Genomic DNA, 27,513 nt, shown 5'->3' on the forward strand with positions numbered 1-27,513 from the left:
TGTCATTTTTCCCCCATAGGCTTCCATGCTTACAAGTCCTGATGGACCTTTTATAAACTTATCTAGACTGAATTTAACAAAATATGCCCAGAAACCTAAATTGGCAAAGGTATGTACTTAAAGTGATTATATGTTATGAAGTAATGTTAGATGTATTATCATAACAACATTGTAGGAAATAGAAAAAAAGTTGTGAAGGAAAGGTGATGTCTTGATTGAAATGGAAATGTTTAATTACTGAACTGTGTAAAATTTCTCTTAATCTTTTGAGTTAAGTAAAGTCAATCAGAAATAAAGTCTATATACCATTATTATAGGAAATTCTTTTTCCTCTGATAAACAACAGCAACTTTTTAAAAAATTTAAGTTCTAGTTAGTTAACATACAGTGCAATATTGGTTTCTGGAATAGAATTTAGTGGTTCATCACTTACATAAACACCCAGTGCTCATCCCAACAAGTGCGCTCCTTAATCCCCATCACCCATCTAGCCCATCTCCCATCCATCTCCCTCCGTCAACCCTCAGTTTGTTCTCTACCATTGAGGGTCTCTTATGGTTTGTTTCCCTGTCTCCTTTCCTTTTTCCTTCCCCCTCCCCATATGAACAAACAGATGAACATCTGTTTTTTTTCTTAAATTCCACATATGAGTGAGATCATATGGTATTTGTCTTTCTCTGACTGATTTGTTTCACTTAGCATAACACTCTAGCTCCATGCAAGTCATTGCAAATGGCAAGATTTCATTCTTTTTGATGGCTGAGTAATATTCTATTGTATATATATACACCACATCTTCTTTATCCATTCATCAGTCATTGGACATTTGGGCTCTCTCCATAGTTTGTCTGTTGTTGATAAAGGAATAGCAGTTTATAACAAAGAAAGCAGATATGCAGCATCATCTTTGTGGAAGGAAGCTTAGAAGGTCCTCAGTGTGTGTGTGTTTTTCTTTTTCATCTTGGACTACTCTCAGAAAAATAATCTTCTATCCTTGTAGAATTTTAGGACTGTCCAAAAGGAAGATAAAAAAATATGTACTTCTAATTAGTAATTAGGCAGGCATCTCACTATCACTGACTGGCTTGAGTGATCCTTATTGAGAATTACATTAATAATTCTAACTACTCAAAGACTAGTTGCTCGGGGGCACCTGGGTGACTCAGTCAGTTGAGCGTCCGACTTTTCCTTTAGGTTCGGGTCATGATCTCAGAGTCATGAGATTGAGCCCTGCATCTGGCTCTGCACTCAGCAGAGGGAGTCTGCTTGAAGATTTTCTCCCTCTGCCCCTCCCCCCACTTGCATGTACACGCACGTTCTCTCCCCCCTCTCAAATAAATAAATAAATCTTAAAAAGATTAGATGTTCCTTTAAATTAAAGAGAGTGAAAGTAAGTGTGTGTATGCGTGGTGAGAGAGTGAGAAAGAGAGAGAGAAAGAGCCTGAGAGGTCCATGACCTTTTCAGTGTAAAGATAAACTTGGAGTTGAGCTTGGAATAGTTCAGAGACATGAGCACTTAGCTGATGCTGAAACTGGTCTAAGCCTAGCCCAGGTTTGTAGCTGTAATCTCTGTGAATTCTGTGCATGAGTGCTGAGTTCATTCTGAATCTTAGTTCTAATGGTGTTTAACATATTTACTAAATGTCAAACACTAAGGAATATAAGAATGGATGCTAGCCATACAGAGTTGAAATTAAAATCAGAAAAAGAAATGTCAGTTGATAGGGAATTAGCCTGTAATAACACTGATGACATTTTTCTTAATTTCTTATTTGACAGCAATCTGGTCAACTTCATTTTACTAGAATTGTAAGGCTATACTTATTTCCCTAACCTTTGTGAGAATGGAGTATTAACTGCAACTCATATGGAATATCTGGTTCCCCTGCCTTTTTAGGCCATTTACTTGAGGTGGCTGGATGGCTAGTTGGTACCATTGCTGTTTTCTTTTTTAAAGATTTATTTATTTGAGAGAGAGAGAGAGAGAGAGAGGAGGTGGGGTGGTGCAGAGGAAGAGGGAGAGAGAGAAACTTAAGCAGACTCTGCACTCAGTGTGGAGCCTGATGTGGGGCTTGATCCCATGATCCTGAGATCACGACCTGAGCTGAAACCAAGAGTCAGTTGCTTAACTGACTGCGCCCCTCAGGTGCCCCCCCCCCCGTTGCTGTTTTCTATCTGGGGAGTGCAGTCTGTGAAGGCATCTCCCTCAAATGAAGATGCTTCTAGAACAGACCTGGTCTGTGGTAATAGATTTAAACTGAACTAGATTTTGTGCTTTTTTAGTGTGTTGTAGAAATAATGCCCACCTTTTCTGTCTTTGGTTTCCAACTCGCCTTTACTCACCAGGACTCATTTCTGATAAAGATTGCTTGAGTTGTTTATGGTAACTTTTCACAGCAATGGGAGCACCAACTGCACTCTAAACTTTTCTTCTTTATAAGAGAACAAGTGGAGGTATAGGTATAGTTTTTAAAAGAAGGGCCTTGTCCTGATTTCTTTTTTTCTTTCTTTGGTTGCCTCTTAAGTCTTCTCTGGTAATAACCCTGATATGCTAGCCTCTTTGCAAGTGTCCAATAATGGCTTTACAGACAAACGTGATACCACCAAGGGGTATTTCAGGAAATGCTTATTTATCCAGATGAGTTGAGTGAAGTCATCTACACCTCCCATTTTACACTTAAGCTCTACTTTGTTTCAAAAGGAACTTCCAGATTTTCCTCATGTCTAAAGTGTCATTATCCATAGCATAATCACTATATCATATATGTAGAATGTGTAAAAGAATGGGCTGAATCTGTTTTAGGATAATTCCAAAGTTGTTCTTTTCATTTGTCTCTTTCTAGTAAAATAGTATGTGTAATATGAAAAACATTGTTTAGTTCTTTGAGTTTTCCAGTTTGTAGTCTATAAAAACAGGAATCAGGTATAAATTGCTGTATTTTAAAATGGTGATTATAACAGATAATGGATAGACCATTTACTCATAAAGGTACTTTGAGAGTACCTTCTTATTTTGGTTCAACCCAGCTGCTGTCAAAATAGTCTCTCAGTTTTGATATAACAATAGAGTGCTTTTGTTAAAATAAAATCTAATGTATTTTTGGCATTTTTTTTCTTCATAGGCTTTGTTTGAATATATCTTTCATCATGAAAATGATGTTAAAACTGTAAGTTTTGAATTCATGCTATTTTCTCTTGTAATTTTCCTGACTTTGGGGATTTTGATTCTGAAATGTTCTATTTCTTACCTTATCAACAGAGGGAATTATTAAAAATTGGAGCATTACTAATACTTTCAAATCCACTGTCAGTTTCAAGAGGAAAATATGTTATAAATATAGAAGTGGTAAGAACTGTGCCTGGTCCATAGAGTATGTAGATATCCACTGAAGAGCAAGATACAGATAATTGAGAATATTGCATAATGTGCTTGTGCTACAGGTTATTTTTCATGCTAACAGTTGGCACTGTTGATCCATTGCTTTCCTGTAGTCCATATAGTATATTATTATAGGTTTACTCATATGAGTATTTCTGGTTTCTTTGTAATGCACCCCTTCCCCCTCCTTAAACATTTTATGATAGAAAAATTCAAACACACACAAGTAGAGAGAATGATATAATGAGGCAGTATCACCCATCACCCAGCTTCAGTAATATTCAATCATCTTGGTAGCTTCTTGGCAGAGTTTTAAGGGTATATGCATATGACTTCATGTGTTTCATTTTTTACATGCTAATATGCAAATGACAAATTTTGTCAAATTGAACGTAGTTAATTCCGCAGTGTCTGATGATAGTATTTTCCCTTTTTCTTATTAGTTTAGGGAAAAAGCTTTATAACCATATGTTAAATATTCAGGAAAATAAAAACGTTTTCCTCAGTTGTGTTTTCTGTGTGTCAACCACTGTGCTATGTGCTAGGAAAACTAATAAAAATATTTTTTTTTCCTGACTCTATAAGCCATGCAGTCTAGCTGAGAAAATAAAATTGGCATAACGAAACAAAGCGGCAATTGCCAAGCTGTGAAATTGTCAACAGGTAGCAAAGGGAAAAAAAAAATCAAAGGGGTGATATCAGTAAAGAGCCACAAAGTCAGTCAGATTTTTGGGGAGAAGGAAGGAAAATAAATATAAAAAAGTGTAAAAACATGAGCAAGGTATGGAGTGAGAAATAAATTGTCCATCTACTAAGAAATGGGAGCATCAAAGAGATATTTTAAAGAATGAAGTGGTGGAACATGATGATAGATTAGATGTGGAGGACAGAGGAAAGACACACATCAAATCTGCCTCCTAAAGGTGCTACGAGAAAGATTGTTTTACTAACAGAAATGGGATAATTAAGGAAGGAAGTAGTCAGTTTCTACGGAAGCTGGATAATTCACTCGAAGGCATTTTGAGTTTGAAATTGTGACAGACTATCCAAGTGGAGATACCACTGCACATCTTGGAAGATGCGGTACTAACTGTTGGTGAGAGCCTGCACCCCATACACACAATGTGGAAGTTGTCTGTCACGAAGTGCTAGTGCATGTGGCCATGTAGGGAAGAGAGGAAACCCAGGTTGGAGCAGAAATCATGCATATTTCTGTAAGTAAGTGGGTACAGGCCATTTTCACTTAATATAAAGGTGGGCAGAGGCTTTCAATGTGACATGTAAAATCATGTAGTTAAACTGTCCTTATAAAGAAACATCCAAATAAAGGAGTCAATCTCTACATAGCATAAAGCTGTATCTTGACTTTTTGAGGATTAATTCATTTATTGAAGAGACATGTAGTCTTTCATCTAAAAATGTCTAAGCCAAGACAGTGTGCTAGCCACTGTTCTAAGGCCTTGAGATCACAGAGTGAAGCAGGTCGACAAAATCTCTGCCCTTTTGGAGATCATACCCTGGTTGTGCAAGGAATAGAGACAACCAGCAAATTTAGAAACACATCACGTGTCATGGGATAATAAGTACTATGAGAGCAACAGAGCAGAAAAGCAGGTAGGGGATTGGACAGTGCTACAGGGGAAGGTGCTATTTTGGATGGGGTGGAAGGTGGTCAGTGAAATCCACTCTGAAAAGACACTTAAACAGAGACCTAACAAAGGGGGGCGGACCATACAGTCTTGTGTAGGAAGAATATGTAAGTCAGAGAGAACTTTAACTGCAAACGCCCTGAGTGGAGGCACGCTTGGATTGCTCAAGAAACAGTAAGGAGGCCAGGGTGGCTGGAGTGAGGGCTGTGAGGGGAGGAGTTGCAGACAGTGGGTTCAGAAAGTAGACAGATTGTACGCTGTTTGTAGATCATGGTGATGGTGTCTTTATCAATAGATTCATCTTGAGGATGTCGCTCTACATCTTGGCATTGATATAATGGTGTTGAGGAATAGGAACCACATTGAAATAAAATAGGATTTATTCTCCGCACTAACTGATTATATACTAAAGGTTCTAAGGATTCTAAGGAGTCTTAACAGACTTTAACCTTTACGTATTATGTGAGTATTTTAGAATGCTTTCACTGTTCTTCATATTCATTGAGTGAAAAAATATGTGAACATCTTAAAATCTTAAAATTTGAAAACGTTAAACAAATAGAGCAGTGACTTTCAAATTTTTTTTTTAAGCAGCACAACCTTTCTCTTCAAATGACATCTCATGCAGACCCTGCTGTATAAAACAGACAAAAGCAGGGCTGCTTGAATTTAAACAGAAGTAGCAGACCAAGAACACACCCACCAGGACTCCTTACTCCTCCACCACGTGAGCTTCAGCCCCTCAAAGCCTAGGGCTCTTAAGTAGTTCCTAAATCCTACTGTTTCTGCATCACCTGGTGAATTTTAAAATAATGGATTTCTGGATCCGTGCTTGACTTCCTGAATCAGAATCCCCATGGGTATGTCTGGTAAATCTGTTGTTAAAAGTTCCACAGGCAATGCGAGTTTTCAGCCAGGATTGGGAACTACTCCTGAAGAATATGGTTTGAAAGGCAATGATTAATAGAAAGCTCGAATGCTAGGCCTTCTAATGTAGGAAAATAGAGCTGGGAGCATGAACAGGACTTGAAGGCCAGAGCTGCATGTAACAAATGAATAGGAGGGAGTGTGTCTCCTGGCTTAATGGAGGAAGTCCACAAATTAAGAGAAAAGGCACTGCAAAAATGATTGTCAAATAGATCTCAGTAGCAAGGAAGTGATACAAAATTGTGTTTGAGAGCTAAAGTCCCCACCTACAAATTTTATATATTTTATTCTTAGAACAATGAAACACTCTTTAATACTCCAAAAACAGGCAACATTGTGTGCAATTTTTGACTCTTTTTGAAATAGATTCTTATACTTCATTAAACAACACTGTTGAGAAAATTTGTTTAAAAACTTTCTTATAGACATTTGAGTAGTGAAGAATTTTTTTAAAAATTAAATCAGTAAGCAATAGAATAGTTCACAGATTTGGTTGCATTTATGAAGCAATCACAAAGGATAAAGACGTATTGATTCATATATATCTCTGCACAGTGAACAGAAACAAAACAAAACGCAACATAGAAGGACAACGGAAGGGTGAATCATGTACATGAGCATGATTTAAAAATGTTAGTGTTTGTTAAATAGGAAAAAGCTTATCTGACTTTGTTAGGAAATGTTTCATGGAAATGGAAATGATCCAGTAACAGAAAATTTACATGAGAGAAAATGCCAGTAAACAAGCACATTAGAGATACACCTTCTAACAGAAAAATGTAAGTGAAAGAAATTCTGGACTTGCAATTTTGCATTTATGAAATTTAGGGAGAATGCTGGGAGAGAGGAGTGTAATTGTTATACTGATATATTATAGATGATATTTTAAATGGTATAATATCTTGGAAAAGAGTATGATAATATAAAACAGATAGTTATAAACATACTTATTCCATTTGTTCCTGTAGTTTCCCTTCTCAAGAAATTTCACAAAGAAGTGCTATATTTGCAAAGATGTTCATTGTAGCATCGGTCATAGTGGCAAAGCAAACTGGACGATAACCTATATGTTCAATGATAGAAGACGAGCATAGTAAATTATAATACACTGCATGCCGAGGTTTTATGCATCCATTAAAAATCATAATTATAAAAATTAGGCAGAAACAGAAAAGTGTTTATAATGTTAAGCCAACAAAGTATACCCTTTAGCACATATGTTAAATAGAATTATCATTCTAAACATATATATTTATAACATATACTAGAAGGTATTACCAAAAAATGGAAATAAAAGTATTACAGGGTTGACATCTGTTAATTCTACAAATATTTGTTAAATGCCTACATCATGCCAATAGCTTACATTACAACAGTAAATAAAAAAGCTATACTTCATGGCACTAATGGAAATTATCCAATTTTACCAAAATTTTATCTATTTTTTTCCAAAATTTTCAATAATGTTATAGCAACTTTTCATTTATAGGTTTAGCTATGAGTTAGGGGCAGTGATAAATTAAAATGCTTGTAATTGTATGCTTCTTGTTATTTTCATCTGCTTACCCTCAATACACATATTTTATAGAACATGAAATTAAGCAATTTTTGTTTTTATTTAGTAAAAAGCACAAATTGTTCATTCCTCTGTTTTCCTTTTATTCATTAATTTATTAATTGGCTTATTGCTTGATTGGGTTATTCTTTAAACAAGGAATTATTGAGTGCCTGTGTATTGGTGCTGTGATGGATGTGAGCAGTATCGAGTAGGACAGATGCCCTGTATCTGTTTTTTTACTCTGTTACGGGCTCATCACATTAAAGTTCTGTTATGGATCAGCTTGTTCCATTAAGATGTCATTTTAGATTTTTACCACAAATGTTATTTTCTCAATGGAAGAAGGATTTAGGTAATGAGCAGAAAGCATGCATTTGTGCATTTTTATACCTTTTTTTCCAAACTATGTTTTACAACTGTAGCTGGAAAAAGAAAAGAGAAACTGTCTTTTTCACATGTTTAAGAAATCAGACGTACTTTTGTATTAGTTACTTTGGGTGGCCTCCAAATTTCTTTTTCAATAAACTATTTCACACAGATACAGAGAATATTATTGACAAATAGGGAGGGTACTGTGAAGTCCTACTTAAATGTTAAGAAAGAATGAAATTGATCTTCCATGGAAAACTATACTCCTGTCTTTCCATTCTGAATGGTTTTTCCATTTGTGTGGGCAATGTCGACAAAACTAAGTGCCATGTGGGTTGGTGATTCTGTATTTTTCTACAGACCAATCTGGAGGATACTGTAGGTAACTATAGAGAATATTATGAAGTGATAGTTAAGCGATAAGTAAAGTTGATTTATGGAAAACTGTATTTTTGCCTTTGAGTTCTTAATTCCCTTCTCTCCTCACTTGTGCCTTTTGGGGTGATCCTGGCAGTACTGGCAAAATTAAAGTGGGCGGATTCTGGGATCTTCATTTCCATATGCTCTTTAATCATCCTAAAGTTGTTGCAGCTATAACAATAGTTAAAGGATGGCTGGTTTTTAAAAAATATTAGTGGTGGGAGCACTGATACTTAGAAATATACTGGGACACTCGGTTGGGTGTGTTCACAAACATTATGTAGTCTAGCTCTGCCAAGGTCCCCTCTCCTTACGGACTCTGATAAACTTATGGCTTTTATACGACATTCTAGGCCTTCACTAATATCTAGATATTAGATTGATTAAATCATTCAAAGATTCTTAAATATTATGTAGTCATTTATTTTTAAACATTGGGAAAGGCTTTAAAGAAATATACATCTGTCATTACCTTAACATTTTAAAATGTTAATAGCTTTTCATTATGAATCTTATTACTATGACAGTTTTGTTTGGCTCTTAAGTTATTTTCAATATAAGTCAGAAATAAGGAGTAGAATTAATTCAATCAACACATCATTCCTGAGTGCCTCTTAAAAGCATAGATACATATCAGAACAACAGAGATGCGTAAGAAGGGGTGCCTGTCCTCAAGGAACTTAAGGCCCATTTGAAAAGGTCACAAATAGTTTTGTCTAGTAAATCCTCAGTGTTCATATGATAAATGATCACTAAAATGTGTATATTTTTTACAATTTTTATTCTATATCAACAATTCATGGTAATTTCCTTAATCAGTTCAGCACAAACATAGACGTCTTATGTAGGAAGACTTGTTTTAGGACCATAAGCAAAATCAGCAGCCTGTAATAAGTGCTAAATCTAACCTTGGGCAATTAGAATATGTGACAAATTTAGAGTGACATATTTTTCTGAAAACCTAGAAGGTCTGTTATAGTCAATATGAGAGTGAATATGATCTATCTGCTGGAAGAGTTCTTTATAAATATTAAGTTAAAATTAATATGTTCAGATATTTACAATGCAGTCCTGAATTGAGCTGTTCGAAATATGGTTTTCGAGTATTTTCAGAGATAATGCTAATGAAAGTTATACTTTTTCCCTGTATTTTTTTGCTTCCACTTATTTCTGGCTTGGGGAAAAAGGAAAATAAGCATATGAAAGTAGTGTGTGGCTTATTTTTAATTCCCATAGCTTTCAAATAGAGGTGTTGATTTTTTCAGGTCCATTAGAACCTCAGGGTGGTGACATCATCTCTTTATAAAGAGTTTGCATAGTTAGAAGTCTCCCCTGGAGCAAGAAGAGATGGGGAAACACAAGGAAAAGTTATTAACTCTGCGGTAGGAGATCGAAGGAACTCATCTGGCTTGCATTTCAGGAAAGAGTTCATATTAAGACATGGACAGTAATATGGGATATATTCTGAGCTAATAGAACTGAAATCTGAGAGTTACTTTAACTGTTGGATATCATGGTTATACTAACACTGGCTAAAGAATAAGAGCTTTCTAACCTTGAAAGAATAAATATAATAAAACATGAGAATTCTCTTTTAACTAATAACCTGAGTTTTTAATTCACCAGATCTTCACCTGAGCTTCAAATTTGTGTAAAGATGGATTTGCTTTCCTTTTTGTCCAAAAGGTTTCCACTTCTTCTGTATAAAATCCTAATTCCTATTTAATCATCTCATGTCTGATCTTGAATAAGCACTAGAAGGAACAAACTAGAAGACATTAGAGAGAAAGGGATAAACACATGTAAAATAAGAAAGCAGCTCAGAAGATCTTTTTCAGTCTGCAGCAAAGACGAGTCTGACCCTCAGCATCACTAGATGTGAGCTGGGGTCAGAAAGATAGAATAGTGGTGGTGGAAGACGATGGATATCCAAGTGCCTTTGCTCTTTTGACGCTTCATGATCCTGTTCTCTAGACCTCCTTCTCTCTGCTTACTTGCTCTTTCTCTATTTCTCTACATCTGTCTTCAAGTGGGGCCTGGCAGTTGTTCCTGGCTGACACACCAAAGGCTTGGCTGCCGCTGAGTTTAGAGGCACTTTGAATCACTGGACGGTAGATAAAGGGTGGGGAGAGCATACAACTTAGGGGATTTTTTAATATCCATTTTGTGCCTTGTATATTAAAATTGTATTCTAATATATTGTACATCTGCTTTTCTTTGATCAGTTTTTACTATTCATCTGCTGCCAGCCCTCCGGTCTGGAACTGATTATTTAGGGAAAATTGGTGGAGCCATCTGGAAACATGAGCAACTTGAGTTTCTGTCTGATTTCTAATGCATGTTTTGATTGATGCTAATTATATGGTTTATTTCATTATTTATTGTTTCTGTTCATTGTTCGAAAAGAAAATCCTAATCCAAAATGAATTGTTTTCAAAGGCTTTGGACTTGGCTGCCCTTTCCACAGAGCACTCTCAGTACAAGGACTGGTGGTGGAAAGTGCAGATTGGAAAATGTTACTACAGGTAAAATTTTGAGTATTTGTGAAGGGCTTAGACATGGTGGCATATTTTAGAGTCTCAACCCTGATCATTACTTTTTTCTGGGTTGATTTCCTCTGGTAGAAATGAGAACTATGTCTTTGACTTAGGTGAGAAAGCATTTAAACATGGTAGCGCTAAGAACTGATACCTTTGGAATAATAAAATGGTAGTGCTGGGCAGGGGAAACTCTGAGACCATCAGATCCAACACCCCTTTTCAGGTGAGGAAATGAGGCCAGAGAGAGCCTTGGATTTGCATCAGGCACTACTTAGTGAAAGACTAGTTAGTAACGGACCTGTTGGATCTGAGTCTGTTGACTCCCATTCCTCTTCTCTTGCTCTCAAGTCTTTTTATGTCCCCTGATGCCTCCCATCCGTAAAGTGCTTCCCAGCTGAGAGCTTCTTTGTCCACACGTTACGTTAACTCACTTAAATCTCACAGCACCTGGAGGTAGTTGCTATTATCATTAGCTCTTTGTCCAGATGAGAAAAATTGAGCCTCAGAAAGATAAAGTGACTGGTCCAAAGTCACACGGCCTGTAAGTGGCAGAACAAGAATTTGAGCTCAGCTTTCTGATGCCAGTTCTCTTACTACTTGCACAATTCTAGTGTTTCTCTAGGATCTGAATATTCTTACATTAATTCATTTAATGTTTAAACACATTTTTTTTGGAGGTAGGGAGAGTGCACACACAAGCGGGGGTGGGGCAGAGGGTGAGACTCTTCAAGTAGATTTCCCGCTGAGCACGGAGCCCCACACAGGGCTCGATCCCATGACCCTGAGATCATGGCCTGAGCTGAAATCAAGAGTCAGATGCCTAACTGACTGAGCCACCCAGGCGCCCTTAAACACATTTTTAAGCAAATTAATTGAGAGGTCAGAAAAGTTGTAATTAATTTTATGAATATTATACAGCAACTAGTAAATGAGATCTAAAACGTGTTGCCTGGTATTGAAATGCATTTGGAGCATTTGAAAAATAGAGACAAATGGGCAATTGTATTTTATAAATATAAATACATCTTTTAGCATTCAAAACAAGGTAGACCAGTTACTGTGAGCATCCTTTAGTCCTTATGAACTTTACTTATCAAACACTGTGAGGAAAAGAAAATATATAAATGGAATGAAAAGGATGCTTATTCTTTTTTGGTTGAAATTAAGACTACTTTCCACTTAGATATTTTACATAGAACTTGAAGTGTTTTTTCTGCTGTTAGGCTGAGGAAGTATTTTCTACTAAAAGGTAATTTTATAGCATTATACCATTAAACGTTTATGAATATAATTTCTGAAGGCAAGCTTGAAATCTGAGCTTCTAAACAAATCTTAAGAAATCTTGAATAATTGAAGAAAAGCACAATTTGGATTCCTTCTGCCATCTGTAGAAGATGGCACTTAAATGAGTGTACCTTGCCATATTAATCACTGTTCTCCTCTGTCCCTTAATAGCCTCTCATCTTTAGTATGTGCTCAGCACTCCTGCATTCACTGACTCACTAAGCTATTTAACGAGCCAGGTACAGGGGTTACAAATATTTATTAGATAGTCCTTCCTTCAAATGGTTTACAGTCCAATGGGGGAGAGAGAACAGTAAACAATCATAAGCATGGCTCCCACTGTGATAGAAGCAAGTGCAGGAAGCTCAGAGAAAGAGCTCCTAACTTGGACTGGAGAGGTCAAGGATTGATTACCAGAAGATGGAGCCCTAATTGACTTGTGTCTCTTGCTCCTGACTGGTAAATCCTGCCAGTTCTTTGTCTACAGTAGCTCCCCTACCACCCCATTCCCACTCCAGGGCCTGAATTCTGACTTTCAGTTTTTTTGAATTGTTCCATTAGCTTCTTATCTGGGTTCTCTCCCCCCGCCAATCCTTCTTATATACTACCATCAGAATAACTGTTAGGAATAAAACAGCTCCTGGTGAATTCTTTGACTAATCTCTACTACCTCTAGGATAAAGTCTGCATTTTAAGTGTGGCATGTCTGATCTTGTCCCAGTCCATGCTTGCCCTCTCACTGCCTTCCCCCATTACTTATTGTGTCCTTCTTCCCAGTTAAACCAGACAACTCAGCATTCCCCTCCCATGCTGTGCACGCTGCCGTGTGTCTGTGCAGATAGTTTGCTTCCATCTGAGATGTCCCCCCACTCACCCCACCCTGTCTAGCTCTCAAAATCTTGCCTGTCACTTCCTCCCTGAAACTATCTTGGTTCACTCCTCCTCTGTGCTCTCAAAGCACTTTTTTTTTCTTATTAGCCATAATATGTTTCCATTTATTTGTGAACATGTTTTGTTCCATTCTTATTGGTGCCTTTAGGACTGTTTGTGATCTTCATTTTTGCATCATGAAATGTACATGTGTTGGTGCTTCACAATATTTACTGAATTAAATTGGAGAGAAAAAGTTGGCAGTCGGTGGGGTTATCTTGGGACTTTGACTCTCTGATATGGGCTTGTATTCATGAACTTGACTGATATTTTCCTTATTCCTAGACTTTCTTTATACGTGGCCCACTTAATTCCTTTGCAGAAGAACCCATGTGGTTATTCCTTTTTGATAGTATTAGAAGTTACCTCTTGAGGATGCAGTAATAAACAAATGTATGACCCACCCTTCCTTCCTTTGGTTTCCAGGGTAGCTAAATGGCTTTGCTTTTTTTTTTTTAATTTGTTTATCTTTCCATCACCATTGTTTAAAAAAATCTATTTCTGTTTTCATATTATTGTTTTATATGTATCTTATAGGATTATATTGTAATCCCTTTTAAATGATTTTTGGGAAGAGACATCATAGTAGATAAAAATATACAGACTCTCATGGATAATTAAGTGTGGCTGAACTTTAGCCACATGCTTAAGATTTGAATGCTCAGTTGAAGCTTTGTATAGAACCTATGCTGTTTTTCAGAACTTGAGAGTTCTTTGATAACATTTTGTGAATACTCCTGGTAAAAGTTGTGGGAGCTTTGAAGAGGGGGGGCCTCTGCCATTTCACACATTCTAACTTTAGGGTAGTTTTGGGGGGGGTCCCTTTTAACCCCATTAATCCTACATCTCCCTACAGCTGCTTGCTGTAGCCACACCAGTGCTTGAGGCTTAGACAACCAGGTAGAAGGTGAGTTCTTCTGTCAAGCCTCCGAATGAAAGTAGCACAGTGGAACATCCTGTGAAACACTCATTTCACAAAATGAAAGCATCATCAAGTGCCTAAGCAGCTCTTAGCTGGCTAGGGATGAGTAGTTAGGAGAAAACCCGACAGATCTAGAACAGGCTGAAGTGTGCTTTAATGACTGACTGAGCTTTAATGCTCTAATGATTGATTCAGTAGTAATAAAATGGTCCCTGGGCAGAAGAAATGGGGCTGGTATCAGGACAGTTGTAGTTAGGCAAGGAACAACTCTCAAATCTGTAGACTAGGACAGTCTGTATCAGATACGAAGATAAAAAAGGAAAATGTTTCTAGAATCATAAAATGGTAAAACTATATCACTCAAGAAGCAATTACTACTTACATCAAAACTTTAAAAAGGGCTTTAAAAATGGGCCTTTGTTGGGGTGCCTGGGTGGCTCAGTCGTTAAGCATCTGCCTTCGGCTCAGGTCATGATCCCAGGGTCCTGGGATCGAGTCCCACATCAGGCCCCCTGCTCTGTGGGAAGCCTGGTTCTCCCTCTCCCACTCCCCCTGCTTGTGTTCCCTCTCTCGCTGTCTCTCTTCTCTCTCTGTCAAATAAGTAAATAAAATGTTTAAAAAAAAAATGGGCCTTTGTCTCAGAGTAGATGATGTTTTCAAAGAAATGCCATCCCTAATTTCTTCCAATAAAATGGAGACCCAGAGAGTCTGCTCAGGTCACCTGCCGTATGTCCAGCTGATTATAAGCCCTTTGGGTGGTAAACTGATGCGCCCTGGCTCGATGGCAGCTCTGTTAGTCCTGCTGTGTCCAGGCTGCAGATAGACTTGTGACACACCATTGGAGGGTTACATGGACAGTGAATATGGGGAATAGGCAACTTTGTGCTCAACTAGATCAACATGATGCTGATAATAATTTCTATGTGTATATAACATTAGCTTCTTTAGTACATGCTTACTCTTAGAGATAGAAATGTGATTTGTCTCTATTCATATCCTCAGTGTGTGAATAAGTGCTGTAGTATTTATTTTTAAGTTGAATGTCTCATTTTTAAAATGGCTGTTCTTAGGTTAGGAATGTATCGTGAAGCAGAAAAACAGTTTAAATCAGCCCTGAAGCAGCAGGAAATGGTAGATACATTTCTCTACTTGGCAAAAGTAAGTAAGTATTCTTAACTAGAGTGAAATCTGTCTTCTCAAAATAAATGTTCAAATTCTGGCCAATATATACAGAGAGTTGCCAGTTTCTTCAGGAATAGTTGGCAAGTTAATGTGCTCAGACTTATTTTTCTTTATAGCAAGTGGAAAAGTGAGAACATATGGAGGGTAACTGTCTCAGGAGAAATTGATTGCCATGAAAAAGAAGAAAACCCCTTTGAAAGATTGCCCATTAGAGCAGAAGAAACTGCCACAGGCTTATTACCACTCCCGTGTTAACGGGCCCCAGAGAGGTCTTCTTTTCTACAGCATGCCTGTCTCCCACCTAAGCAGACTGCAGAGAACCGGAATTGTTTTTACGTAGGTCCTTGGCTTCTTGGCTCTGCCATAATAACAAAGACAATATTTTCCCTTGATTGAACACCTATTCAGGAGAAGGTAGTATATCTGGTCTGTTCCACCCACAGGTGAATTTAAGCCTCATGAAGCCACCCCGCAAGGGAGATTTGTTACATTTCCTTTGTACTCTTAGGACAGTGGGGACTTAAAGAGGCTAAGTAGGATTTTCAGGGTCACTTGGCTGTTCAGAGCCAGCACTCCAACACAGGTCTTCCTCCTCACTGTCCCATACTGGTCCCCACAACCACAGTGGAAGTGAAGGGCCACCAGAATTTTCAGTCCTGGGAAAAAGTTACTTCTTGGCCCTCGCCAGGGCTACTCGAAACAACTGACGAAGTGTTGGTTAGGACATCATCTTGCTGTATCTTGACTAATTTTTTAAAATTAAAAAGTGTGCGAAAGGGGGTTGAAGAGCTATAAAAGGAAATGCCACTACTTCCTAAATATGGCTTTAAGATTTGCACACTAAAAAGAAACAAAATGAAAGTTACACACTATAAACTTATGGTGCTAAATAATCTTGATCTGTTTACCATAGTTTTCCATCTTCTGTACATTATATATAAAACCTAAAATTCTTAAAGAAGTTTCTAAGCATCACAGTAGACTTTTAAACTTTTCAGATACCTTGAAATTAAAACTCAGGTCACACTATTTGACTCATCTTCTTAACTGATGATCGCCAGGTGTTTTAAAAAAATGTGCTTTTTAACTATTTCATTGAATACATGGTTTGACATATTTTTCCATAAATTGATTTGCTTAAATCTATTACTGCCTACATGACTGTCTCAAAGTAAAATTTATTTATTTTCTTTAATATATGAAAGAATAATTGCTATGAAATAGAGATCAATCTGATTGAGGAATATTATTTCTGAAAATATTGGATTAATTTTTTTAAAAAATTATTAAATGTTTATGTTACTTGGTATATTTTGTTGTATTTAAAAAAGCAGTTCAATGGTGTATAAAGTAAAAGTTGAAATATTTTCATCCATACCTCTCCCTTTAATCTCATACTTCAGCATTAAACACTATAAACAGTTTTTCTGTGGATCCATTTGGGCCTTCTTCAAAGCACAGTCTATTTGAAAAGAAATAGAGGATCCAAGATCATGAAGAAAAAAATGTCATAATCTTGTATTTCCATGCCTAAAACTATAATTCCCTATTTTAGAAATTCCATGAAGTATACAATTTATTTATGCTAATGTTCTAATTGCTAATTAAGTGGAAGTCATCAAGTGCTAACTTTCCCAACTCCCTGACCCCATTCCTCACAAATCTGTTCCTCCTCTATTTCCGAAGGCCCTTTTCCAAAACCAGCTTCTCCACGGGCTCTCCACTGCTGCTCTTTCTCAGACCTTCTTGTTCGTTGGTCCTCCGCTCTTTCTCCTGCGTCTCCAACTTCGATCTCCTAATTGGTTCCTTTGTGCCCACTTATAGACATACTCCCGTCTGCTCTATCCTAAACAGATTTTCCCTCATTCCTTTCTTATTGAGTTACTGCTCAGTCTCTAAGGCGATAGCAAGCCTACAATGAGCGTTTGTTGAAGGAATAAATGAGTGGATGCTTCATATATGACATGTGACGATAAAACTAACATCACTATTGAAAATTAATCCACGTTTCTGAAAACTTTTTACTTGTATCTAGGAGATAATCTGTTACTAAGCAATAATTATAAACTTGTCATAACAAATACTGTTATTTTAAGAACCAGTACTTTCATTGAAATGTCTCTTGGTTTTAGGTTTATATCTCATTGGATCAACCAGTGACAGCTTTAAATCTTTTCAAACAAGGCTTAGATAAGTTTCCAGGAGAAGTAACCCTACTTTGTGGAATTGCCAGGATCTATGAGGTAAGACTTATATTATACAAAAAGTTGATGTGAAATTGACGTTATATGCAACTTAAGTAAGCTCATAGGCCCTTGGATCCTAGCAAGGAGAACAGTTTGTAAGATTATGATTACTGGCCTGTGGTTTACTAACAGAGTAAGAGATTTTAGTGTATGCATTTAGTCAAACTAAGTTTTTATTATGATGCATTTCAAACATACAGAAGAGTAAGGAGCGTGGTATGAGATAGGGATTTAAACGAGTTTCCCACTATAGATAGCTATTTGTCGAGGGGCACCTGAGTGGCTCAGTCAGTTGAGCATCTGCCTTCAGCTTGGGTCATGATCCCGGGATCCTGGGATCGAGCCCCGCATCAGGCTCCCTGCTTAGTGGGGAGTCTGCTTCTCTGTCTCCCCAACCCCACCCCCTGCTTGTGCTCTATCTCTCTCTCAAATAAATAAAATCTTAAAAAAAAAAAAAGATAGCTATTTGTCCAGCACATCTATTGATCCTTCTTCCAAGGTCTGTAATGTCAAATATCAACTTTTTTTTTTTTTCTATATATGGTCAATATGTTTTGGGGGCTTTCTATTCTTTTGGTCTGTTTGTCTATCCTTGTACCAGTATTATACCATCTTAATTACTACAGCCTCGCATACTACTTGGTATGGTTCTTTATCAGGAATGTTTTGTCTATTTTGGACTTTTACTTATTCTTACAAATTTTAGAATCATGTTGTCAAATTCCATGGAAAGCCCCATTGAGGTACCCTTCCCACTGCCTAATTATTATAGCTTTACAGTAAATCCTGATCTCAAGTTGGACAAATTCTACCACCTACTCTTCTTCACAGCTAGTTATTTTTAGCCCTTTGCTCTTCCATATTGATTTTAGGATTGACTTATCACGAACCATTAAAAATCAAAACAATTCCTACAGGCATATTGATTGGAATTGCATTGATAATATGAATGATGGGGGTGGGTGGACTGCCTTTCTTCTCACTCTCCATCATGGCAAAATTCTCATTTAGGTCTTCTTCAGTGAATATAATTATCTCCATGAAGATGTTATATTGGGGGTCCCCAAAACCAACCTGAGTTTCAGTGATTTATTAGAAGGACTCAGGACTCAGCATTCAGTCATACTCATGGTTAAGATTTATACTAAAAGGCTATAAAGCAAACTCAGTAAAGGGAAAAGGTACATGCATCAAAGTTCAGAGGAAATCAGGCACACAAGCTTCTAGGAGTTGTCCCCTAGTGAAATCACACAGGATACACTTTATTCTTTCTTCCAACAAGTTGTGACAACATGTGTGAAGCACTGTCTATCAGGGAAGCTCGTGAAAGACTTGGTACTCAAGGTGATTCCTAGGGGTTGGTCATATGGGCACCTTCTGCCTACCATGTACCAAAATCCCAGACTCCAAGACATAAAGCAGGTATTCATGCACCATATCAGCTTTTTGCACCACACCGTTTGTACAAAAAGTTTAGGTGTGTGAGCCCCTATCATCATTTGAGGGAAGTTTGGTTTTTTATTAATATATAACATATTACTTGTTTCAGGGGTACAGGTCTGTGATTCATCAGTCTTACACAATTCACTGCCCTCACCATAGCACATACCCTCCCCAATGTCTATCACCCAGCCACCTCCCATGCCTCCCACCCCCCCCCACCACTCCAGCAGGAAGTTTTATATGAATATAGGGAACCCACCAATTTCTCAGATGCCAGCCAGGGACCAACCTTACAAGCAGGCCTTTCTAAGAATAGCAGTTTCCGGTCTGTTACACTCTTTCCTGCAGAGATCCATCCCTAGGTATAACTGTGGATGGAATCCTTTTTTTCTATTGTAATTTTCTATTTGACTATTTCTGGTAAATAGGAATACACTAATTTTTTAAAGTTCATTTGATACTAGAAAACAGGCCTAATACTGGGGTGCCTGGGTGGCTCAGTTAGTTAAGCATCTGCCTTTGGCTCAGGTCATGATCCCAGGGTCCCAGGATCAAACCCCACATTGGGTTCCCTGCTCAGTGGGGAGTCTGCTTTTCATGTCCCTCTGCCCTTCTCCCCTGCTCATGCTCTCAAATAAATTTTAAAAATCTTAAAAAAAAATAAAATAGGCCTAATACTCAAATTTTTAAGTTTTAATACCTTATCCTTAATTTCTCTTAAGATTTTCTAAGTAAATAAAATAGTCATTATCTGCAAACATAGTTTTATCTCTTCATCTCAATTATTTTGCCACTTAATAAAAAAACTTATTGTTTAGGACTTCCAGTACAGTACTGACAAGAAGCATCTCTGTTCTCTTTAAATTCCTTGAAGTTCTAGGTATAATATTTTAAAATTATTTTGTTAGGAAAATAGTGGAAGGTATTAATAGTTGCTATATCTGGGTAATAGTATATGATTGACTTTTATTTTCTTTTTCATACTTTCTATATTTTCCAGATTTTCTGTCATGAACTTGCATTCCTTTTAAAATGAAAAATTTTATTTTTAAATTGTCTAGAAATACGGTTTCCTCTTGAAATATAATTCTGATAAACACAGAAGTAGAAGGCTTTGATCATTCAATAAAAATAAAATACTGTATTTGTATCTCTGTATCTGTCCTTGTGTGACCTTAAATTGAACATGAACAAAATTTTGACCAAGAAGCTTTTTTTTTTTTTAAAGATTTATTTATTTATTTGACAGATAGCACAAGCAGGCAGAGTGGCAGGCAGAGGGAGAGGGAGAAGCAGGCTCCCCACTGAGCAGGGAGCCGGACGTGGGGCTCGATTCCAGGACCCTAGGATCATGACCCAAGCCGAAGGCAGCCACTTAACCAACTGAGCCACCCAGGCGCCCCTTGACCAAGAAGCTTAAGAAATAGAACTGTGGTATTCATACAGAGCAGTGCCTGTCTCAATAGGATCAGAGCTCTCTGACCTTTAAGCTCCTCCACCTTCTACCCATTTCAGTGCTTCTGCTCTTCTTCTCAGGCAGGAAGCACTGGCAGAAAGAGCTAGACATCTGTGGAATCTTTGATGGTTGCTGGTTGGAAGAATTCCTGCCAACCTTCTGTTAGAGTCACTCTGGCTGAGACAGGGAGTAGACCCTTAACCAGCTCCCTTCACTGTTCCGTGCTCAGGGTCTCACCAGGACTTGAAGGACCATATCCTTTTAGAAGTCTACAGGGGAAGGTTTGGGGAGAAAAGTAGAATTGGAGTTGGCTCTCAAAGTGGAGAAGACAGCATCCAAGTTGTGGGGACAATTTATCATCCAGATAAAGCATGATCAAGGACTAAGCGCAAATTTAAAGTAGTGAGATGCAGTATTTCCCCATGAACCTAACCGCTGATTTCCCTTGTGCCAAAGTTTACCATACCGGAAGACAGGTTTCTAGTGTATTCTTGTTCTTTTTATGTGACAGTAAATTTGGAGTTCCTTGGTAAAGTTTGTCCCTTAGCATTGCAGCCTACACCACATACGCCTTGGGGGTTTTCGTATGCCCATCAGACTTCCCTGGAGGGTCCTCTTCCTTTGTGTTCTTCTTTTTTATCACATTCATTTGGTCTTGCATCTTTTCAGTGTTTTCCTGTTTTATTTATTTATTTATTTTTTTAGATTTTATTTATTTATTTGAGAGAGAGAGAGAGAGAGAGAGAGAGAATGAGAGAGAGCATGAGAGGGAAGAGGGTCAGAGGGAGAAGCAGACTCCCCGCTGAGCAGGGAGCCCGATGCGGGACTCGATCCCGGGACCCCAGGATCATGACCCGGGCCGAAGGCAGTCGCTTAACCAACTGAGCCACCCAGGCGCCCCAGTGTTTTCCTGTTTTAAAATGCACATGTCGTGCTGCCTAGTGTTCATTGCTTATTGTTTAAAATGATTTATTCTTGCTAAATTTGGTTGTGGTCTTAATTGTTCTTGAGGAATTCTGTTTATCCATTCAAAAGGCAGGTCTCTGAACTGTTCTTTGTTGAAGATATTTGAAATTAGAAATGTTACCCTAGAAGAGATTATTCTAGTGATCCTTGACGTTTACTGTGTGTTCAAATAACTTCAGGAGTGGTTGAGAAGGGTGGCCTATCCTCTGCCTACTGAATCAGATATCCTGGAAGGCAGGACTCCGGCAATTATTTGTTTGTTTGAGCTCACTAGGCATTTCTGACATATAACAGAGTTTGAGAACCACTGCAACATTCACCTCAAGTTATTTGCAATTTCATTTTAAATAACTTATAAAGTATTTTGTGAATTTGTTCCAAAATAACCACTATCAGCATCACTTAAATGATACCATAGTTGTTTATATACTTGAGGTGACATTTATATATTTGAAAATATTTTTTAAATCTACATTAACAAAATTTATTCTAGAGTTACTATAATTTAAACAATTCTGATGCAGGAATAGATTAAAGGAGCAAAATAGAGTCTGTGTATGTTCATATGACAATTTACAATGTTCTAAAGACTGCCTATTTAACCAATTGGATTATTAGATTATTTAAAAAAAAATAGAGCTGGAGGAATAATGGTTTCTTATACTAAAAGAGTCTATCTTACCGCCAGATGACTCACAGATTTAAAACCATGAAAGTTCCAGAAAAACACAGATGAATTATTTGTATAAACTTGGAATAGGAAGACCTTTCTAAGTGTGATAGAAAGTCGAAAGCCATAATAGAAAAGACTGAATTTGAGAAGATAAAAGTTAAATTTTCTATAGAGTTAAGTAAGTGTTCTATAAAGTTAAATTTTCTATAAAAACAAATAGAAATAAAACCAAAACAAACAGTATAAAAATATCCAACAGGGAAAATATTTGCCATACCTGAGACAGACAAAAGATTACTTTTAATTTCCTCAATCTATACATTGCTTAAAAGTTGCTGAATTTCAGGTGGTTTCCAGGTTGGTGGGAGAATTACACACACACACACACACACACACACACACACACACACACACACACGTGCATGAACACAAACTTACAGGTTCTCATTTAGTCAAGATTGTAAACACTTATGGAAACAAGGTGTTTCTTCAGAGCAGTTGTGGGTTGAAATCATAGTGTGGCTTTTGCATTAGCCCTTGTTTTCCTACTGGCCTGCATTGTGGCTGCTGATCCTCTTCATGCAAGTAAAATCACCCCAGAGATGAGACAACAGCCAATTCCAGCTACACCATGGCTACACCACTGCCTTTCATACTGGGGCTTGGTAAGACCCATCTGGAAGACCTTAAACCATCTATACTTTTCCTCTGAAGGAAATGTTTATAAACGCCAGGACTTCCGGGATTTGGAACTTAAGTCACATCAGCAGACTTGTTTAATCTGGAAGGAGAAAACAGAGTCAGTGCCCAGTCTCTGAGGCACATGTCTGCCCCCAGCTCTCCTGTATCCAGGAGGGCAGTTTCCAACCCAAGCCCCCATAACACAAGCCAATAGTAAAAGAACAAAAGATAGGATAGAAAAATGGGCAAAGGACATGAATCGGCAGTTCACAGAAAAGGAAATATAAATAGGTGTGTATTAAATGCCTAACCTCAGTCATAATTGAAGAAATAAAAACTAAAATAAGGAGATGCCTTTTTTGACTGAATCAGGTTGACAGAGATGGAGAAGTTCCAGGACATGTAGGGTTGTCAAGGTTGTGAGGAACACACCCCACATATGAACACTGATGCTGGGAGTGTATGTTGGCACAACCCATTTGGAGGCTGTTTGTGATTACTGATGAGATTTCCAAGCATGCATACTCTTTGGCCCAGCAATTTCACTTGTAGGAATTTTCCTTAAGGATGCTTTCATACAAGTTCAGAAAATATGTACAAGGATGATTTTATAGTATTTTTTTATAGCAAAAACAAAGAAACAAATGAATGCTTCATCAAAAGGGGGCTGGTTAAATAAACTATGGTCTATGTATTGATGGAAAACTATGCAGAAATAAAAAAGTAACGGGGTGGAACCCTTTGTGCTGATATGGAAAGAGTCAAGACAGTGAGAGTAGAAACAATGAACCATGTATCAGAATGTGTAGAATGATTATGTTATGGTAAAAACTTGCATACATGTTTGTCTACACATATATGAACAAAGTTTCTTGAAAATTACTCAAACCATTCACAGAACCTCTGACTGGATTTGGAGAGGGGACTATTACTTTTCATTTTATAACCTTTTTCAGTGTTTAAATTTATTTAGCATAAGCACATATTTTACAATAACACGTTTAAAAAACTACATATGGGGTTGCCAAAAACACAAATTAGTTTCAGTCTAAAATTCCTTAAGATTACATAAATTAATTATGTACCCATCAATCAAGTATACAGACATTCCAAGGTAATTTTATAGAACTGAAAGCCTTGAAACAATTATCCATTCAGGCTGGAGTCTTTTTGCATTGGGCTGAATCATGTTCCTCCCAAATTAATATGTTGAAGCCCTAACCCCCAGTGTGATGGTATTTAGAGATGAGGCCTTTTGAGATAATTACGTTTAGATGCCGTCCTGAAGGTGGGGCCCTCATGGTGGGATTCATGCCCTTAAGAGAAGAGACATCAGAGTGTGCTGGTGCTCGCTCTGCCTTTTGAGGACACGATGAGAAGGTGACCCTTTGTAAGCCTGTAAGAGAGTCCTCACAAGATCCCCACCATGCTGGCACCTTGATCTTGGACTTACGGCCTCCAAAACTATAGGAAAATAAAAAGTTTTGTTGTTTAAGCTACAGTCTTTGGTATTTTGGTATAGGAGCTCGAGCAAACTAAGACACCAACTTTGACAACAGTAATACTGAAGCCTTGCACTATGGGATGTTGTTGCCCTGTAAACCAGAAAATTCATGTTCATGGAGACCCAGGCTGCTCAGGGCCATTAGATTCAGTGGTCAGGTTGCTGCCTAGGTGTGGAGATTATTCTTTGGAAGGACAATATCTTAGTTTTCTCAGGCTGCTGTAACAAAATACCATAAACTGGGAGGCTTAAAGGACATAAAATTTATTTCGATAATTCTGGGGGCTGGGAAGTCTAAGATCAAGGTGCTGGCCAGTTCATTTCTGAGTGAGGGCCCTTTTCCTGGTCTGTAGACAGACACCTTCTATCTATACCCTTATATGGTAGAGAGAGAGATCATCTCTCTGGTCTCTCCCTTTTTTTTTTTTTTTTTAAGATTTTTTTTTTTTTGGGGGGGGGGGAGAGAGCGAGCGAGAACAAGCAGGGGGAGGGGCCGAGGGAGAAGCAGGCTTCCACCTCAGCGGGGGCTCGATCCCAGGACCCTGGGATCATGACCTGAGTGGAAGGCAAACACTTAACCAACTGAGCCACCCAGGCGCCCCTCTCCTTGCCTTTCTTCATATCAGTTATACTTGCCTGACATTATATTACCTATTTATTCATTCGCTTGTCTTCCTTACCAGCTGTACCCTCCTTGCGGATAGCAGCTTTGTCTTTTTGTTCGTATTGTGTCCTCAGGGCCTAGAACACAGTCTGGCACATGGTAGGCTCTCAATATTTGTTGAATGAATGAACATAAATCAGCCAGAAGAAAAATAATTTCCTGGCACTGAAGTACTGCTCTTCTGTCTTGTTGGAGAATAGGAAATGAACAATATTTCATCAGCAGCGGAATACTACAGAGAAGTTTTGAAACAGGACAATACTCATGTGGAAGCCATTGCGTGCATTGGAAGCAACCACTTTTATTCTGATCAACCAGAAATAGCTCTTCGGTTTTACAGGTGTGCTTTACACTCTCTGCGTAGAACTTTCCTGTGAAATATCAGTGCAGCAGCAATAATGATGGTGTGAAAATGTAGACACATAATATATAGGCCATGTCTACAGGAGACTAAACATTCCAGCACCCAGAGGTTTTATGAGCATTCAAGTGACATCTAAGAATTTGAAAATGTGCAGATATTTGGCATCTTGCAGGAACATACCTGGATAATTGAGTTTTTAACACCACGTCATTGTATGAGTTAGCCATTTTCTTGTCAATGAGTAACTGTTTAATAGTTCCTGGAAACAGTTCTCCCCATCACTGCTTTCCTTAATACCACCACATGGCCTATGAAGACCCCGAAGCTGAAACAGTGATGAGATTTGCAAAGAGCAGTGGGTCCCAGGTTCCAAGCCCTGACAAGGACCTGAAACAGGTTCCCCTGTTCTGTGAAGTATTGTCAACTCTTGTCCAAATAAGTGTTCAAAGCCTAAATAAGTTCTGCTCTCTGGTTCTCTTTTGAGCACATTCTTATTTCATCCTACAGATGGCTTCTGAGATTAATTTTTAAATTCTGATTTCCTCTTCTGCCCTCAGGTAATATACAAGGAGATAACTGGCTGCTGATGAGAGTTCTTTCCAAATACATGTCGGCAGCATAAAATATGATAAAATGAGTGTTGTGTTAGGCACAGGCAGTTGCCTCTACTCTCCCACCCTGAAAATGGGTCATGGGTTCCTCAGGGCTGCTGAAGTGGATTTTCATTTGCTTATGTGAATAGTCTTGTCCTTTGGGATTAATGATGCATAGAAACAGATGGGTTTGTTGAGCTCTAGCATGAGAGCTGAGTGGATAAGGTAGGGATCGCACTGATGGTCTTGTCTTCCTTGCTGGAAGCTCACTGGAAGGTCAGTAGACACACCTAAACCACAAAATACTACAGATAACCAAAACCAAGATTCAGTTTAGCTGAGAACTTGAAGGTAAATCCTAAACACAGCCCTCAAATTAGATTAGAAGGTCTCAGGGGTTTACTGCTTGACACCAAACCTTTATGAAGCAAAATGTTGTGGGTTTTACTTTATGTGACTCTTTTGTAGCTTGGTTTTCTCTAGCAGAATTTTTTTGGGGAAAAGAACTTATGCAAGTTGATTCTGACCTTGCCTCTGGACACATTACCCATGACTAGTACCCTTAAAAAAGACATGCTTTTGTGTTTGCTTTGACATTTTTTTCCATTTCCTGTAATACCTTCTATTCTTTGGGGATGTTAAAAATTATAAAATATTTCTAACTTTATAAAAAAAAATAGGTCTTAATATTTATCAGGTTGGTCTGACACCAAAATATGTGTTCTCCTTTTCAAAAAGGCGACTCCTGCAGATGGGTGTTTATAACTGTCAGCTCTTTAACAATCTGGGGCTCTGCTGCTTCTATGCCCAGCAGTATGATATGACTCTGACCTCGTTCGAACGTGCCCTTGCTCTGGCTGAAAACGAAGAAGAGGCAGCCGATATCTGGTACAACCTGGGCCACGTAGCTGTGGTGAGTTGTTCCTCTCATGTAATTTCTGGTATAGAAAAGGTAGCCGCAAGTTAGTTTGAAGGAATATTCGGGTATCGTAAATCCAGGTTTGGTTGGTTATGGTCTTCTGTAGCGATTGAGCGATTTCTGAGAGTCACCCTAGAACGTATTTTCTCAGGTTAACTCCTCGTATATACAATTCACACTTGATTATGATCAGTACTTGTTGCTTGGTAGCAGAAAAGACATACTCGAGGAAAGAAGGGAGGAGATGGTGGGCGGAAGCATATGGATCTGTGTGTGCGAATACATGCTTTTCTGTTCAAGGGCATAGGGGATATGAACTTGGCCCATCAGTGCTTCAGGCTCACTCTGGTCAACAACAATCACCACGCCGAGGCCTACAACAACCTGGCTGTGCTGGAGATGCGGAAGGGCCATGTCGAGCAGGTCAGTGAACTACTGTGGCACAGTGGACAATCTGCTTTCTTCAAAGAGGGGCTGTCAGGTGTAGCTGTCTTTACATGCTGCAGTTTATTTATTTTTTAAAAGATTTCTTTTGAGAGAGAGAGAACACGAGTGGGAGGGGCAGAGGGAGAGAGAGAGAGAATCCCAAGCAGACTCCCTGCTGAGCACAGAGCCTGGGCTTGATCCCAGGACCCTGAGATCAGGACCTGAGCCAAAATCAAGAGTCGGTCACTTAACCCACTGAGCCACCCAGGCCCCCCTACATGCTGCAGTTGAAAAATGAGCTCTGATTGGCTGGATTTGAATCCCAGTTTTGGCACATATTAGTGATGTGACATTGGACAAGTTACTTAACCTTTCTGTTTTCTCTTACCCTTTGGTTTTATCAGGACAGATCTGTACC

General features: G+C 38.2%; 1 protein-coding gene across 6 annotated transcripts in view; it reads left to right on the plus strand.

The window, feature by feature from the left end:
* TTC8 (tetratricopeptide repeat domain 8) overlaps positions 1 to 27,513 on the plus strand; it is a 52,219-nt gene that overhangs the window by 18,887 nt on the left and 5,819 nt on the right. For 4 of the 6 annotated variants that reach the window (XM_025869493.2, XM_073895727.1, XM_025869492.2 and 1 more), the window contains 8 exons: positions 20 to 109; positions 3,123 to 3,167; positions 10,742 to 10,827; positions 15,049 to 15,136; positions 17,293 to 17,403; positions 24,994 to 25,133; positions 26,489 to 26,663; positions 26,970 to 27,092. In XM_025869493.2, coding sequence (XP_025725278.1) covers positions 20 to 109; positions 3,123 to 3,167; positions 10,742 to 10,827; positions 15,049 to 15,136; positions 17,293 to 17,403; positions 24,994 to 25,133; positions 26,489 to 26,663; positions 26,970 to 27,092 — 858 coding nt within the window. Of the gene's footprint in view, positions 1 to 19; positions 110 to 3,122; positions 3,168 to 5,323; positions 5,396 to 10,735; positions 10,828 to 15,048; positions 15,137 to 17,292; positions 17,404 to 24,993; positions 25,134 to 26,488; positions 26,664 to 26,969; positions 27,093 to 27,513 lie in introns of all 6 variants that reach the window. The other 2 variants (XM_073895729.1, XM_073895730.1) reach the window with 1 other exon arrangement.

Source organism: Callorhinus ursinus, unplaced genomic scaffold (genome assembly GCF_003265705.2).
Source record: "Callorhinus ursinus isolate GAN/ISIS: 27379988/994484 unplaced genomic scaffold, GSC_fseal_2.0 scaffold8, whole genome shotgun sequence".
Lineage (NCBI taxonomy): Eukaryota > Metazoa > Chordata > Mammalia > Carnivora > Otariidae > Callorhinus > Callorhinus ursinus.